At 42.0% G+C, this 13,152-nt stretch overlaps 1 protein-coding gene across 4 annotated transcripts in view; it reads left to right on the top strand.

Annotated features, from left to right (window-relative positions):
• Positions 1–13,152, top strand: part of specc1 (sperm antigen with calponin homology and coiled-coil domains 1) — a 65,191-nt gene that overhangs the window by 48,125 nt on the left and 3,914 nt on the right. For all 4 annotated transcript variants that reach the window (XR_005895082.1, XM_041052500.1, XM_041052499.1 and 1 more), the window contains 3 exons: positions 340–442; positions 10,382–10,498; positions 12,624–12,683. Coding sequence is in view for 3 of the 4 variants with exons in the window: in XM_041052500.1 (XP_040908434.1) it covers positions 340–442; positions 10,382–10,498; positions 12,624–12,683 (280 nt within the window). In the remaining variant the exon portion in view is untranslated. The remainder of the gene's footprint in view (positions 1–339; positions 443–10,381; positions 10,499–12,623; positions 12,684–13,152) is intronic.

Raw genomic sequence — 13,152 nt, 5'->3', positions numbered from 1 at the left:
ATTTTTAGGTCTGTGAAAGCCCCCTGTGAGTAATTGGGAAATAATCGTGTGCTAAGGACCACTTATGAACTAGTTTTAGACATGGCCAAGTTATTTCCTATAAAGGATTTTCATAGAGAAAAATGTTTACTTAACTGAACACAGCCTTATACTATGACTAAGACTTAAATGATTGTGGTGCTTTTGAAGCTTACTTTATGTTCATGTGCTTTGAAGTTTGTATGTGGATGTGAACATTATAAGTGTAGTTTTCCAGCTTAATCCAACACTACATTTCTCATACTCTAACTGTCCATCTCCTTGTGTGTGTGATTGTGGTTTGTGCTTCCCTGGTGACAGTGTGGAAAGAAAAGACCCCTTGGCTGCACTGGCGCGGGAGTATGGAGGATCTAAGAGAAACGCTCTACTGAAGTGGTGCCAGAAGAAAACAGAAGGCTATCCGGTAGGGATCAGAGGCCAGAGACCTCTTTCAAATACAAGGCGGGCTCCATTCACTTTCACAACCTGTTTGTCTCTGCATCTTTGTCTGACAGTTTTATTTTAGTCTCACACTCATCAGGTCCTCATTTAAAAGTGAGATGATAGCCCCCCCCCTTCCTTTTATATTGCACAGATGCAGTATTGGTCTGTCTGTGCCCTCAGGTTCAGTGGTTATTTCATTTCTTTTTTTTTTCAGCCGTCACTGAGGTGTTAGACTGTAGTGGCACATTACTGTGTTTGCAGACACACCATTCACCCACCTGTCATCTCACTTGGGATATGAAATCACTGTGGCACAGAGGTAATGGAAACAATGAAGCAAAGCACTCAGTGTTACAGACGTGCCGGACTCATACGCGTGTGTATTTATAAAACCCGCCCTGTTTTCATGCATGTCCATTTGTTTATGCATTGTTTTTGTGCTGTGTTCCCATCTGTGTTCCCTGTGTCCATGGAGCCAAATGCTGACAATCACCTGGCTTAGCTTCTCCCCCAATATCCAATTTAAGGAGCCCATTAAGCCCAGTGGGATTAGAGATTTGCCTATGTAATCATCATGTTTTTGTGCCAGCATGCCAGTTAGCTAATGCTAAAATGCTTACCAGCAGGCAGACTGGTCCCAGCCTGCAAACTTTAGTTTAGGGGGAAGAGGAGCTGTTTCAGCCATCTCAGCGTTGTCACAGAGGATTAATTAAGTTATAAACATAACTGACTCTGTTTCCGTCCTGTTCAGACTCAGTCTAACAGCTTGACTAAGTATAGAAAGGCGCATTTGATGTTAACTGCAAAAAATAGACCAAGCTTTCCCGATGATAAATGGCCTGAATAATTGGATGAGTTGTCAGATCGATAGTTCCTATTTCTCAGATGCGGTGTTTCTCAGTGAACTTGAGTCACCCTTCCTTCACCTGAGGTTGGGTGTTTGATGGTCACACAGTGTGTGTGTGTGTGTGTGTTTGTAAAACACACACAGAAGATCCTCTGTGATGGAAACATCTGACCAGATGAGATAAAATTGCTGCTGAACAACAGACAGTCTAAGATGGTGCAGCTGTATACAGACTGCCATGGCTCAAATTGTTTAGATTGTTATAACACGGGCAGCAGGAGGGTGTCTAAAGTTACTGGCATGTAATGGAAGGTCACTGGCTTACTACCAATATCTGCTGATATACACCACCAAATGGGTGCTTGTGTAAAAAAGGCTGGGAACTTCCCAACAGAAGGTGCTACAGCAGAAACTAATGCATTTAATTAGGTTCATAGATAGAAGAAGAGGAACAAGTCTTTGATAAAACTTTCTTTTGAAGTAATGGAGCTTATTCAAAAGGGCACAAAAAACAACTGGTGCAGCACAAATCTCCCGTTTACCTTTTACAAATTCAAGTTTATGAAATCAAGTGTTAAAGGGGAAACAATGGCTTAACAAAGTCAACCAGTCTGATGTCTTCAGGCAGTTCACCCTCATTAGAATTCCCTACACGCCTCCCTCTTGTGTAAGTTGCCTTGGGTATCAGCACCAGCTAAAAGCCTTACATTCATTGGTGAAAGTAATACCACACTGTAAAAAATACTCAGTTACAAGTAGAAATACTATCAGCAAAAATAGTGTATCAAAAATAAAAGTATTCATTCTGCAGAATCTCCCCTTTCTGTTATGTTTTTAGAGCCATGCTCGAATATGTAATGAACATTTTAATGTTCCTGCTGGTCAAGGCGGAGCTAATTTTAACTACTTTATGTCCTGTTGTGTATAGTTATAATGTACAAAGTATCATCATATTTGATTTGTCCATTAAATCTTACTCTGCGAAGTAGCTAGTAAAAATAAATAAATAAATAAATAAATAAAATAAAATAAATGTAGTGGAGTGAAAAGTACATTTCCCCCTGAAATGTAGTGAAGTGGAAGTTAAAATTAGTGACGCATAAGTAGCTTGAAACTGTACCTAAGTATAGTACATGTGTAATTGTACTTAGTTACTTTTCACTGCTTAAATGTAAAACCCATATGGAATTGCAAATCCCAGTTCAGTTCAGGACAGTGGGGTCCAGCAACACAAAACCCTTTATAGAGCCTTATTCCCATTGGTGTGGATTTAACTATGGAACCTATGATCCCCTCTCACAAAGGGCTTAGTAACACAGTGTGATTATTTGCAAGTATCAGGAATGCAGTAAGAAGATTTGGCTGCTAGGAGTGTTTCAGTCTGTGGCATAATCAGTCCCCTCCTGGAGTAACTGTTCTGGGTTCGAGCTGTGATCCTTTGTGTTTGTGCGTTTCCTTCATGTGCACCATGTGCCTGACCTGTAATTGGATTCATTCACGGACTATTGGGCATTTAACCTTAACCTAAATGTCTATTTATGGAACAACTGTGATAGCCCTACACTGTACTGCCTTAGGTGCATTTGATATGAGGCATATCCGTTCAAATGTCTGATGAATATCTGTTTTCAGCCAATGCCCAGCTTTTCTCAGATATGTTCAGAGTTAATATTCTGTTTTTCTAAAGGAAATAGAAACAAAAAGATTTTTGTAACTGTCCGTCAGGCCACGTTACCAAGGAACTTCTCAACATAATGAAATATACTAAAGCACAAAATGTGCGGTACACTGTACTGAGAAGTAAAAGAGTTAAAGATTCACTTTGAGACATCTGAGATGTAGATCGAGCAAATGTTTCTGCAGCTTAGATTCAGGACAATTTCCCAGATATTTTGTACATTTGGTGTTTAACTTTGGTTTCTCAGCAGAGATTTATGAGAATGGATGTTATTTGCCTCTTGAGCTTTCTCCTTCTTCTGGTGAATTCCTCCACCTTCCACAGGGATTTCTGTTTTCAAGGACACATGAACATGGACTGTATGTTTGCGCATGTGACATATAGTTTGCGCATCAGTTACACTAAATTAAGTTCTCTGTGCCAGAAAATATGTGACCGCAGGCCCCTCTTGAGTCTTGTGGCAAACTAAGGGAAAAGGTTACTGTCAGAGGACGTGTTGCGCTTCAGATGTCTGGTGAAAGGTCACGCTGCTCCAGTGTTATGAGGCCTGTGTCCACAAGGACACCACTAAGTACACGCCTAAGGTCCAGAGACACTGACTGATCTGTCATACAGTTTGTAGCTCTAGGACAGGAAGGCACAGGGACCTCTGGGTTACAACCACATCCAGGTTGATCATTTTTCCCTGTAATGCTCTGATAAAGGTTAGTGAGGCTTAATTTTATCAATACATCCACATTCATTTTGCTGGCCCTCTCTTCTCTACTTTGGACTAAGGTCAAAGAGCTAATAACTCAATACTAATTGGCTCTTTAGTATAGAGTCACCCAGCTGTAATTTATGTCGGCCACTTCGGTCTACATAATTAATGGTCACTTTGAAGAGGCAGCTATGACCATCTGTTCACTTTCCAAGCTCTCTCGTTTCCAAACAGTGGAGTCAGGAAACAAGCTCTTATATCATGCTCATCTGCCAGAGCGAGGCCAGAAAAGCCGCTGTGTGCGACGAGAACAAAGCCGATGGGAGGGTCAGCCCCGTGCCAGTTGTTATTACGGTCCCATTGTTGTCGGACCTTTTGGTCAAACAGCAGCCTAATTAAAGTGAAACAGAAAACGGGAGCCATTGTAAGCATGTCGGGAGATTATTTGATGTTAAGGCGCACATTAAATCTCTGTGATTATAGCTGGACTCAAAGCCCAATGTCACACTTAGCCTGTTTATTGTGATCAATAAAGGAACGAGAGAGAGAGAGAAGTGCTCGTGATCATGACACGGAGAAGGTGAAATCAGATGCATGATGGGCTTAAAAGAGTCCCTAAACATTGTTCTATATGGTGTAACCTGGTTTTGCAAATGCATGTTGTTCGGTTTTTTTAATGCATATAGGTGGCATTCAGAAGCGTTGCCATGGCCTACGTGCCAAATCATGCATCCAGCTGAGTCTTGTGTGTGTGTCTATGTAAGGACCTGTGTGTATGTGTTGGTGTGCACGTGTCTGTAATATGGATCTTGTCTCTCTGGAGACACTGTGACAGCTAACGTGGTTAGAGAAAGAAAAGGAAAGACATGGCAAATTACATGCATGTAAACACACACACCTCAGAATAGCTGATGGCTGTGCTATCACCATGGAGAGGAGATCTTGAACCCCCGAGGGAAAATGCGATGTGTGAAGGGGTGTGCTTAGCCACCACGTACAGGTGAATACCTGACCTGTGTTAAACTCTCAGTGGAGGAGGAGATGTGAGCCCAGACAGGTTCCGTCACACCTCAAATGTCAGATTCTGGGAAACACAGATCGATCAGTGAAGACCTTAAGCTGGCTCTGATTGACTCTGCCCTGTGGGAGAGAGTGAAGCGGCCTCTCACCGGAAATTAGTATTCACATGGGATGCTGTGCACCTCAGCACTGAACTGGACTTGAAACACAAGACCACTTCTATCCAGCTTCTGTTACGCTGGTTTTCGAGGCAGTTTGTAAGATCTGATTCTAATAAATAACAAATAAGAGTGTGTTACTGTACAAACCACACTCTGAAACTGTTTAGTGTTTTCTGTGTGTGTGTAACTGCTCTCCATCTCAAAGTCTTTACATTGCTTGAATGGATGTTGTGGTTGGACAGCAACCAGACTACAATAAGCTGCGAGCCCGAAGCCAGCTGGACCATTTTCAGAAGTTATCAGAAGCAAAATCTGTTATTTCTGTGTAAAAGCTTTTGATGTAGACTGTGAATCCTTCTACCTTAATTGCAAAATTTCAACACAGCTGTTAGGTTTAAAAGCAAAATGTTTGCTTGTCGTGGCTGCAGTTTTTCGGCCATGCTCAGTGAGCAGAGGCTTTCTTGAATGTCTCGTGTGTTGGAAAACACTCTAGCTTCCCACTGTATATTTATCAGGCTCTTTGATATCTTAATTTAGGACAGCTCCGGACACTTTTTAAACTTTTTTTTTTTTCTCAATTAACCAAAGAAGCCAAACAAAAATAAATGTACTGTTTGTTCAAGATGGGAACAATGAGCAAAGGCTCAGAACATTAGGCTCAGCTGGGCCTGACAGAGCACAGGTCATCCGGCTTCGTCTGGGAAACTCACAAACACACACACTCGCACACACACAAAGGCACTGAAGAGACAGGAATGGACCCCCAGGCGAGTGTGGAATGGAGGTCAGACATCGAGGAGAGGAAGAGAGTTGGAGTTCAAAGATTAGCCATTACTGTAAGTTCTAATAATGTCGTATTAATAGTATTAACAGTGATAGTACTTTGAGTGAGATCATCAGCATGAAATAACATATTGCAGTTAATCATAGTAGAGGGGCTCACTCCAGTTGAAAATGGTTGGAATATCTTAAATTTATGTTTGAAAGGCATTGTTTTTTAATTCCTTAAATCATCTATAATCATAATTTCCGAATGCTGATCATGATATACAGGTCAAAACTGTGTAGAAATTGGAAAACGAAAAGCCTCAAGGACGTCTGGGCTTGTATGCAAAAAATAAAACAAACAAGGAAAAAAACAGCACACATTCAACAGCCGTTGACATCAGTGGTTATTAAATTCACTTGGCTTGACTAAGAGCAACAGCTGACTACTCGCAGAAATAACAATGGGAACACTGTGACATTATGAGAAAGATGCCAATCTGACTTTGACTTAGATGAGAAGATGATATCCTGTATAGAGAAAAGTCCAGGATGTGTTCATCTAGAGTTCCTCTTCCTTTATGAGATGAGTAACTCTTGGGGGGGGTTTAGTTTTCCACCACATATTTGAAGTGGATCACGGTTCATGTTAATACACTGTATATGAAAAAGAGATAATACCAGCCAAATGGAGCACACTTTATTATATCTTACAGAATGTGTCCATTAAATCGTATGTAGAGACAATCTGAATCTGTGGAGAGCAGCTCTCCCCAGCTCCACCAGCTCTGTGAACTTTCCTGTTGCCCTCTCTTTATCTCATGGCTGTGACTCACTGCAGGGTGAGCGTTACCCCCCTTTCTCATCTTTGTCTCTCCATTTCTAACTTTCTTTTCTCTAACCACCTTCTCCTCCTCTGTTCTTGCTTGCTCTCCTTCTTTCGCTCATTTTTGTTTTGGTTTATTTCTCACATATTCCTGCTTGTTTGTCTCCTTCTTGCCATATTCACTCAGTTGAGGTCGGGTAGAGAGATTCTGTGACAGGAAATACACTGAGGCAAGTTCATCAGTCACACGACGCTCTCAGACATGATGTTGCCTGCTTTCAGCCTTTAGACTGATGGATTTTAACAAAGTGTGCAATGTCTGTGTGTCCCTGTGTCCCTAGCTGCTTGCTGTGCGTTGCATTGTGGTTTGGTGTTTTTAAGTTCTTGATCTATGAGTAAGAGCTCAGTATTGTAATAATGGCACAGTGACATCAAGTGTCATGAAGGAATGACCCTGCTACTAACTTGACAGCACTCCAGCCTCATTTACATGTGGCAACATAGACCACACACACACACACACACCTTCTGTTGATGCACACAGTGTGAGGCTGCTGTCTGTGTGTTGTTCAGTGCCTGGCTCGTGTCCAGTTTGTCTAAATGGTTTTCAGCAGAGAGGATATGTTGTCCAGGCTGGATACTTGGCCACTGATGTCCTCTGCAGCAGCAGTCACACGTAGGGCTTAAATGAAGAGTCAGTAAATGGTTTAGTTGATCTACAGAAAAACAATCAGCATAATTATCTTTTTAGGTTTTTCAGTTAAAAATGTTTAATTCAGCTTCTCCACTGTAACGGTTTTCTGCTTCTTTGTGTTTTATGTCTTGGGTTTTTGGATTGCTGGTTGGACAAAACAAAATATTTGAAAACAACAACAACAACTTGGTGTTTGGGAAATTGTTCTGGACATTTTTCACTTATTTCTCACTCAATAGTCTGTGACTAGAGCTGTTAGTTGCAGCTCTAGTCACATTTTCTTTTGTGAGCTCTGTAAAAAGTGACAAAAACAGACCAATTTTCCACCACCTTTTCCTCTCAGAGCAGTTTCTACAGTAGCTGTAAACAACCTGCTTTTTTGTGACATTGCCAAGATGTTTCAAATAAGCTGGGTGATTATTTTTATTATTATGGTGTGGCACATGAAAGGGCTCAGAATCAGTGCTGTAGCTTGGAGCCATCCAAGTCTTTATAGGAACAGTTAGAAATGTGACATGCCTGTGTCTGCATGTTGTCAATGGATGTAAATTTCCAAGTTCATTTTCACCCATAATTTCACTCCTGATGTTATCATAGATCTTATCTGATTTTCAGTTGGAGTCAGGACAAAGAAAATGTACACAGGTCAGCTTCCTTTTTTTTTTCCTCTGTTCAGTCCTCTCTCTGTACAATCCCCTGCTTCTCTCTCATACTCTCTTTCCCTGAGCCCTAAAAAGCGACGGCTCTGCCTTTTGTGCCGAGCGAGACGCTTCCTGTCGCTTGATGCTGTGTTTGCTTTTCTGAGCCGGCTCCCAGAGAGCTGTTGTTGTCCGCTGCTGTTTTAGCATTCATGCTTCTCCCCTCTCTTTCTGCCCTGAACGAACTCCGACACCCAACCCCCTTCCTCTCCCACTCCCACCCTGAACTCGAACATACCTACCATCCCTTTCCTGGATTAGGACATGTGCTCTCCTTAGACCACCCCAGCAGTCAGACACACACTATCACACACATACACAAACTGCCCCATACAGTCTTTCTTATCAGCTTATTTGTCTTTGTCTATCTGAGTCTCAGTCTCTCTGGGGTCTGACTGACCCTCTATCAGTCCATATATACATATATATACATGTGTGTGCGTGTCTGTGTGTGTGCACATACATTACAGACACACAGTGCTGCTAGTGGGCCTGCTGAGCCAGCTAAGAGAGAGAAGGGGGGAGTTATGAGAGGAATGTGGGCTGACATGACTGCACAGGTCTACCCTCCAGACATAATAGACGGGCAGTGACTGATGGAGAGAAGACTCATGCATTCAAAAACGGACTTTCAGCCTCGGTTATACCATCAAAGACTATGGATTAAAATTGGATTACCTCAGTGTGTTCGGCAGCAGAGAAATCCGTCCATGGGAGTGATGTAAAACTGTACTGTTCAAAGTGGTAGATAATGATAGGGAGTCTTTTGAAAATAGGTTTGATTGGTGATTAGTTGATGTGACTGTTTGGGTGATTCTTGATCACAAAACCTGATCCTAGGATAGTGTATTGTGTTTGGGTTCATTCAGAAGAGACCGCTGCTCCCTAAGATGTGAGACTGATATTACCTGGCAGTAACAATAAACCAACATACCACTTTTTGGGTCTGAGACTGGACATGTCTCAGTCCCACAGGTGGTTTCTCTGTAAGGCTGATCTGCCTCTCACCTAGAAACTGAGATAACCGCCGTCCATAACGCCAAAGCAGATGAATGAAGGCAATTAGAAATGACAAATTTCTCAACAGTTTGTCGGAGCTCAGGGGATATTCATTACTGCAGTGACTTAAAGCTGCAATTTTTAATTCTTGTCCTCAGGACCCAGAGTTCTGCTGTTTTTCTGTCCTATCAGGTAGTTAATTACATTCACCTGGCGTCACATGTATGGATCACTCCCTGATTAGATTTATAGAATGAACATCATCAGGGCTGCGGTCCTCAGGGCGAGGACTGAGGACCACTGGCTTAGAGCAACAGTAAACAAACACATGGCCACATGTCCAATCTTTAGCATCTCACTGGAGCTAATGCTCTGTGTACAGACACACAGATGTACCCAAAGAGATTTAATGCAGTGCTTTATCCCAAACAACAACAACAAAAAAATCTTTCTCATACCTTTTTAACAAGTTTTAAACAGCTGCACATTTAACTTTGTTGTTGTTTTATAGCTTTCTGTTTTTTTTTTGCAGTATAGTAACAGTACAGCAGGACTTCTTGTCTCATCTGGACAGACATAAATCTGTTCCCAGCTGGAGCCGTACCACACACATCCAAAGGCTGTATGCGCCTAAATATCCAGAACATTAATGAAGAAGCAGTTTTAAGCAAACGGGGAATTTCACTATGTACACACTGCACAAGTGGCTGGAGGGATAGCAGTGTCCACCACTTTGGTTCAGACTGAAATATTTCAACTACTACATGTCGGCTTTCCGGGCTTTGAGTATCTCCACTTGTACTCCATGGACCTGTATCACAGTACCGTAACTTGCCCAGATTCAGTGTGTAAATGGGTATAAGTGTGGGAATAGTATGGAGGGCTACGAAGCCTCACAGGCACATACCCATGACTCAGGAGAGTCTCCCCAGCTGTGAACCCCATTCCCAAAGCTCATGCGAAGGATAAAAGAGGAAGACACCGGAAATAACTTATCCATCCAACAGGGAGCCTGCAACGGCAAACAATAGCCTGGAGGAAGTCTTTCCTCCGAGCTCTCCACTCTTATCTGACCCTGAATATGTTGCATACCATGTATGAGGTGACAATGCTCTGTGAATCACATACACACACAAAAATACAACAGACTGGACGTGCTGCTATGCACGTTCATCACCCAGAGGAGAGATCAGAGAGAATATTGGAGACTTAAAGGGGATCTAAGAAGGAGATCCTCCTAATATCCTCTATTGGAAACACAACCAGGTATTAATGGACTCTGAAAGACCCAGAACAGCAAACAGAAACATAAAATTTTACGTTCATGTTGTTTCCTTTGGTTCTATGACTTGTGGCTTTTTTCATGGCCCTCTCATGTTGTCAAGAGGCTATTAGCTCTCCCACCCAAATTACAGGCACTTTCAGCTCATAATCATTGTGTGATATTGATTTTGGTTTGTTTGTGACTTGTATGTTTTTTTTTCTTTGCCCTTTGCCCTCTGTTTTTTTTTTTTTTTAAATCCCTCTACAGAATATTGACGTGACTAACTTCAGCAGCAGTTGGAGTGACGGCCTGGCTTTCTGTGCCCTGTTGCACACGTATCTGCCTGCCCACATCCCTTACCAGGAACTCATCAGTCAAGATAAGGTAGAAAACTACAGGAAGACCACACACACACACACACGCACACGCACTCACTCACTTAAGTACGATACTCACGTCCGCATCCAGTCTCAACAGGTAGGCGAGCGCTTCACCAGCAATTGATCAAACTAATCACACTAAACTGATCAGAAATCAGTGTATTTATAGAGAGGACACACTTCATGCACAAACTCTCTCTCCTCAGACCCTGAAAGTTTTTCTCTCCACATTAACTGTGGCCTCCGTATCCAAATGCTAGCATGCTTGCATACTTGGATTCCATCATCACTGGGTCGTGACCCACACAAGCTCATGCATACATCCATATATGAGCAAATCTGTGGTTTCGTGTCAGTTTGTACCAGTATAGAAAGGTTCACATGTACTGCACACTGATCACCGATTGCCACAAAGGTTACTTCAACACTTTGTGACTGAATGAGAAAATCTTCTCGTCATTAGGATATTTATCTTTCAGATCTCGAGCATGAATTGAAAGAAGGCAGTTGCTTTTGCCTAGTAAAGTGAATTGTTCACAGCAGCTCGGCAAACCTTAGTCTGCTCCATTTTTTAATTTCCTCAATTTTTTTATATATATTTTTTATATAATGTGAATGTCTTCTCAGATTCAGGACTGGAGCAAACAAACTGTATGTTCAGCCTGTTGTTGTCCTCTCCTGGACTTAGACTTGCAGAATTGTGTCTCCAGAAAATACCACACATTAATCTACAATAAGTTGTTTGTGGAAAGTGGGAACCTATAAACTGAAAATGGCCTGCTTATACAGTGTAGGTCTGAAAGATGCATGTTTGCCAGGAGGCAAATAAAAACCCCAATGATGCTTTGAAACTATTTTGCCAGGAGTCATTTTTTCCACCACTAAGCTGTGCGTTACAGACTTCTTTATGAAGTTGTATACATTTTATAGGTCTGCCATATTGTCCATGCAGCATTAAATAACAGCCTAAAGATGAATTATGAATGTAGCATTTGTGTACTCACACTGTAAGTGATCCTGAGCACAGGGCATTAGCTATATCTCGATGTTGACAGGTCTGTAATGTGGACTTGCAGGTGGTATATACAGTAACTTGGCAAACAATATGGTTCCTCTCGGGGGACTGTACGCCTTTCAACCCGCTACAGTGTTAAAACAATAGACAAACACCTCTGACCAGGCCTAACACATCCTACGTGACAAATTAGTCATGTAGGCGTGCGCACACGGTCGTGTTGGTGTGAAAGTGTAACATTAAGCTGATGACAGGGACATTGCGCAGACCATCCCCCTGAATAATTCAATAGACATGTGTTGGCTTTAATAACTCTTGCTGAGTGACTTTCCCCGAGGCCCAAACACCCAACCTCTTCCCAGTATAATCTGCCCTTCCAGTAATCCCATTATTTGGCCTTGGCCGTTTATCATAGATGTTTTTTTAAGAAAACAGTGTTGTAGGTGGAGTTTTTTTGAGGTGAAACAGGGGAAATTAGTTTTTCCACATAGCAGTCTACAGCTACAGAGCTAATTATTAAGAATTCATAATTTATTAGTTCATTATTCCAGCTGTGTTGATGTCTACAGGCAGTTAATGTGACGTATTAGTTGTGAGTGTCGCGATTAGCGTCTCGGGGACCTGCACTCACTTTTCAACAGGTGGGAAAAAATTGAACTTTAGGATGAGAGAGGTTGTTGAGTTCAGGTTTCCAAAAACAGTGCTCACATATAAGGAGAGTTTGTGTTTCGCTCTTAAGTTGGAAATTCATCACTTCTTTTCTGCAGAGAAATGATATCACTCGTTTCATAAGGGGAATCAGGCTAAATCTGCAGGGATTTAATTCATGAAGATGTTGATCAGGCTCACAGACAGGTCTGTTTTTACAGAGAGATTTTGTCCAGTATAGCTTTACACTTATCAAATAAACATAGGGGATATTATAATATACAAAAATGCTCAAACAAACAAGCAAAGGCTTACAGGCATTTTAGACCATCTCTGGGGTGTTTGTAGGGGTTTATAAATGTGTTTGTGGGCTTATTGTTGCGGTTTGAACCTCCATGTGTGGCACTGCATGACGTCGTGCAGGGAGTTTCAGTGTCTCAACACCCGGCGGTTTGTTTTTTTTCAGGTCCGGAATCTGACCCTGGCTTTCCAGGCCGCCGGGAGCATTGGCATCAAACCCTCCCTGGTGAGTTGAGCTGCCACAGATCTCGCACACACACACACACACACACACACACACACACACACACACACACACACACACACAGATAACACACAGGGAGCATTTGATTAGACAAATGGGAAACAGTACACTTTGATTTGCTAAACTTTCAGGATGTGAAGCCTCAGCACACAGATGTCCTACAACCATTTTATTGGACCATATTTCCTCCTGACAGTCTTGTGCTTAACTGTCATATCAGTTACTGAGTCCTGTATTTCTGGTTAGCCTCCAGCCTGTGTTCCCGTACAGTGCGTTGGAAATCTATGACACTTTAATTCCACAGGAAAACTAACCTAACACGTAATTCAGATATAATTTGATTTTGATTAGCTTAGTTGGTTTGTGAAAACATTATCTGCTCCCCTCGGAAATGGAGGAGTATCAACCAGCTGCTCCACAGATGTATTCAGACTGTGAGAGCACTTTTTCT

The sequence above is a fragment of the Toxotes jaculatrix genome, chromosome 12 (genome assembly GCF_017976425.1).
Source record: "Toxotes jaculatrix isolate fToxJac2 chromosome 12, fToxJac2.pri, whole genome shotgun sequence".
Taxonomy (NCBI): Eukaryota; Metazoa; Chordata; class Actinopteri; family Toxotidae; genus Toxotes; species Toxotes jaculatrix.
Note: the sequence above shows the minus strand (reverse complement) of the source record. Positions and strands in the feature narration are given on the sequence as shown.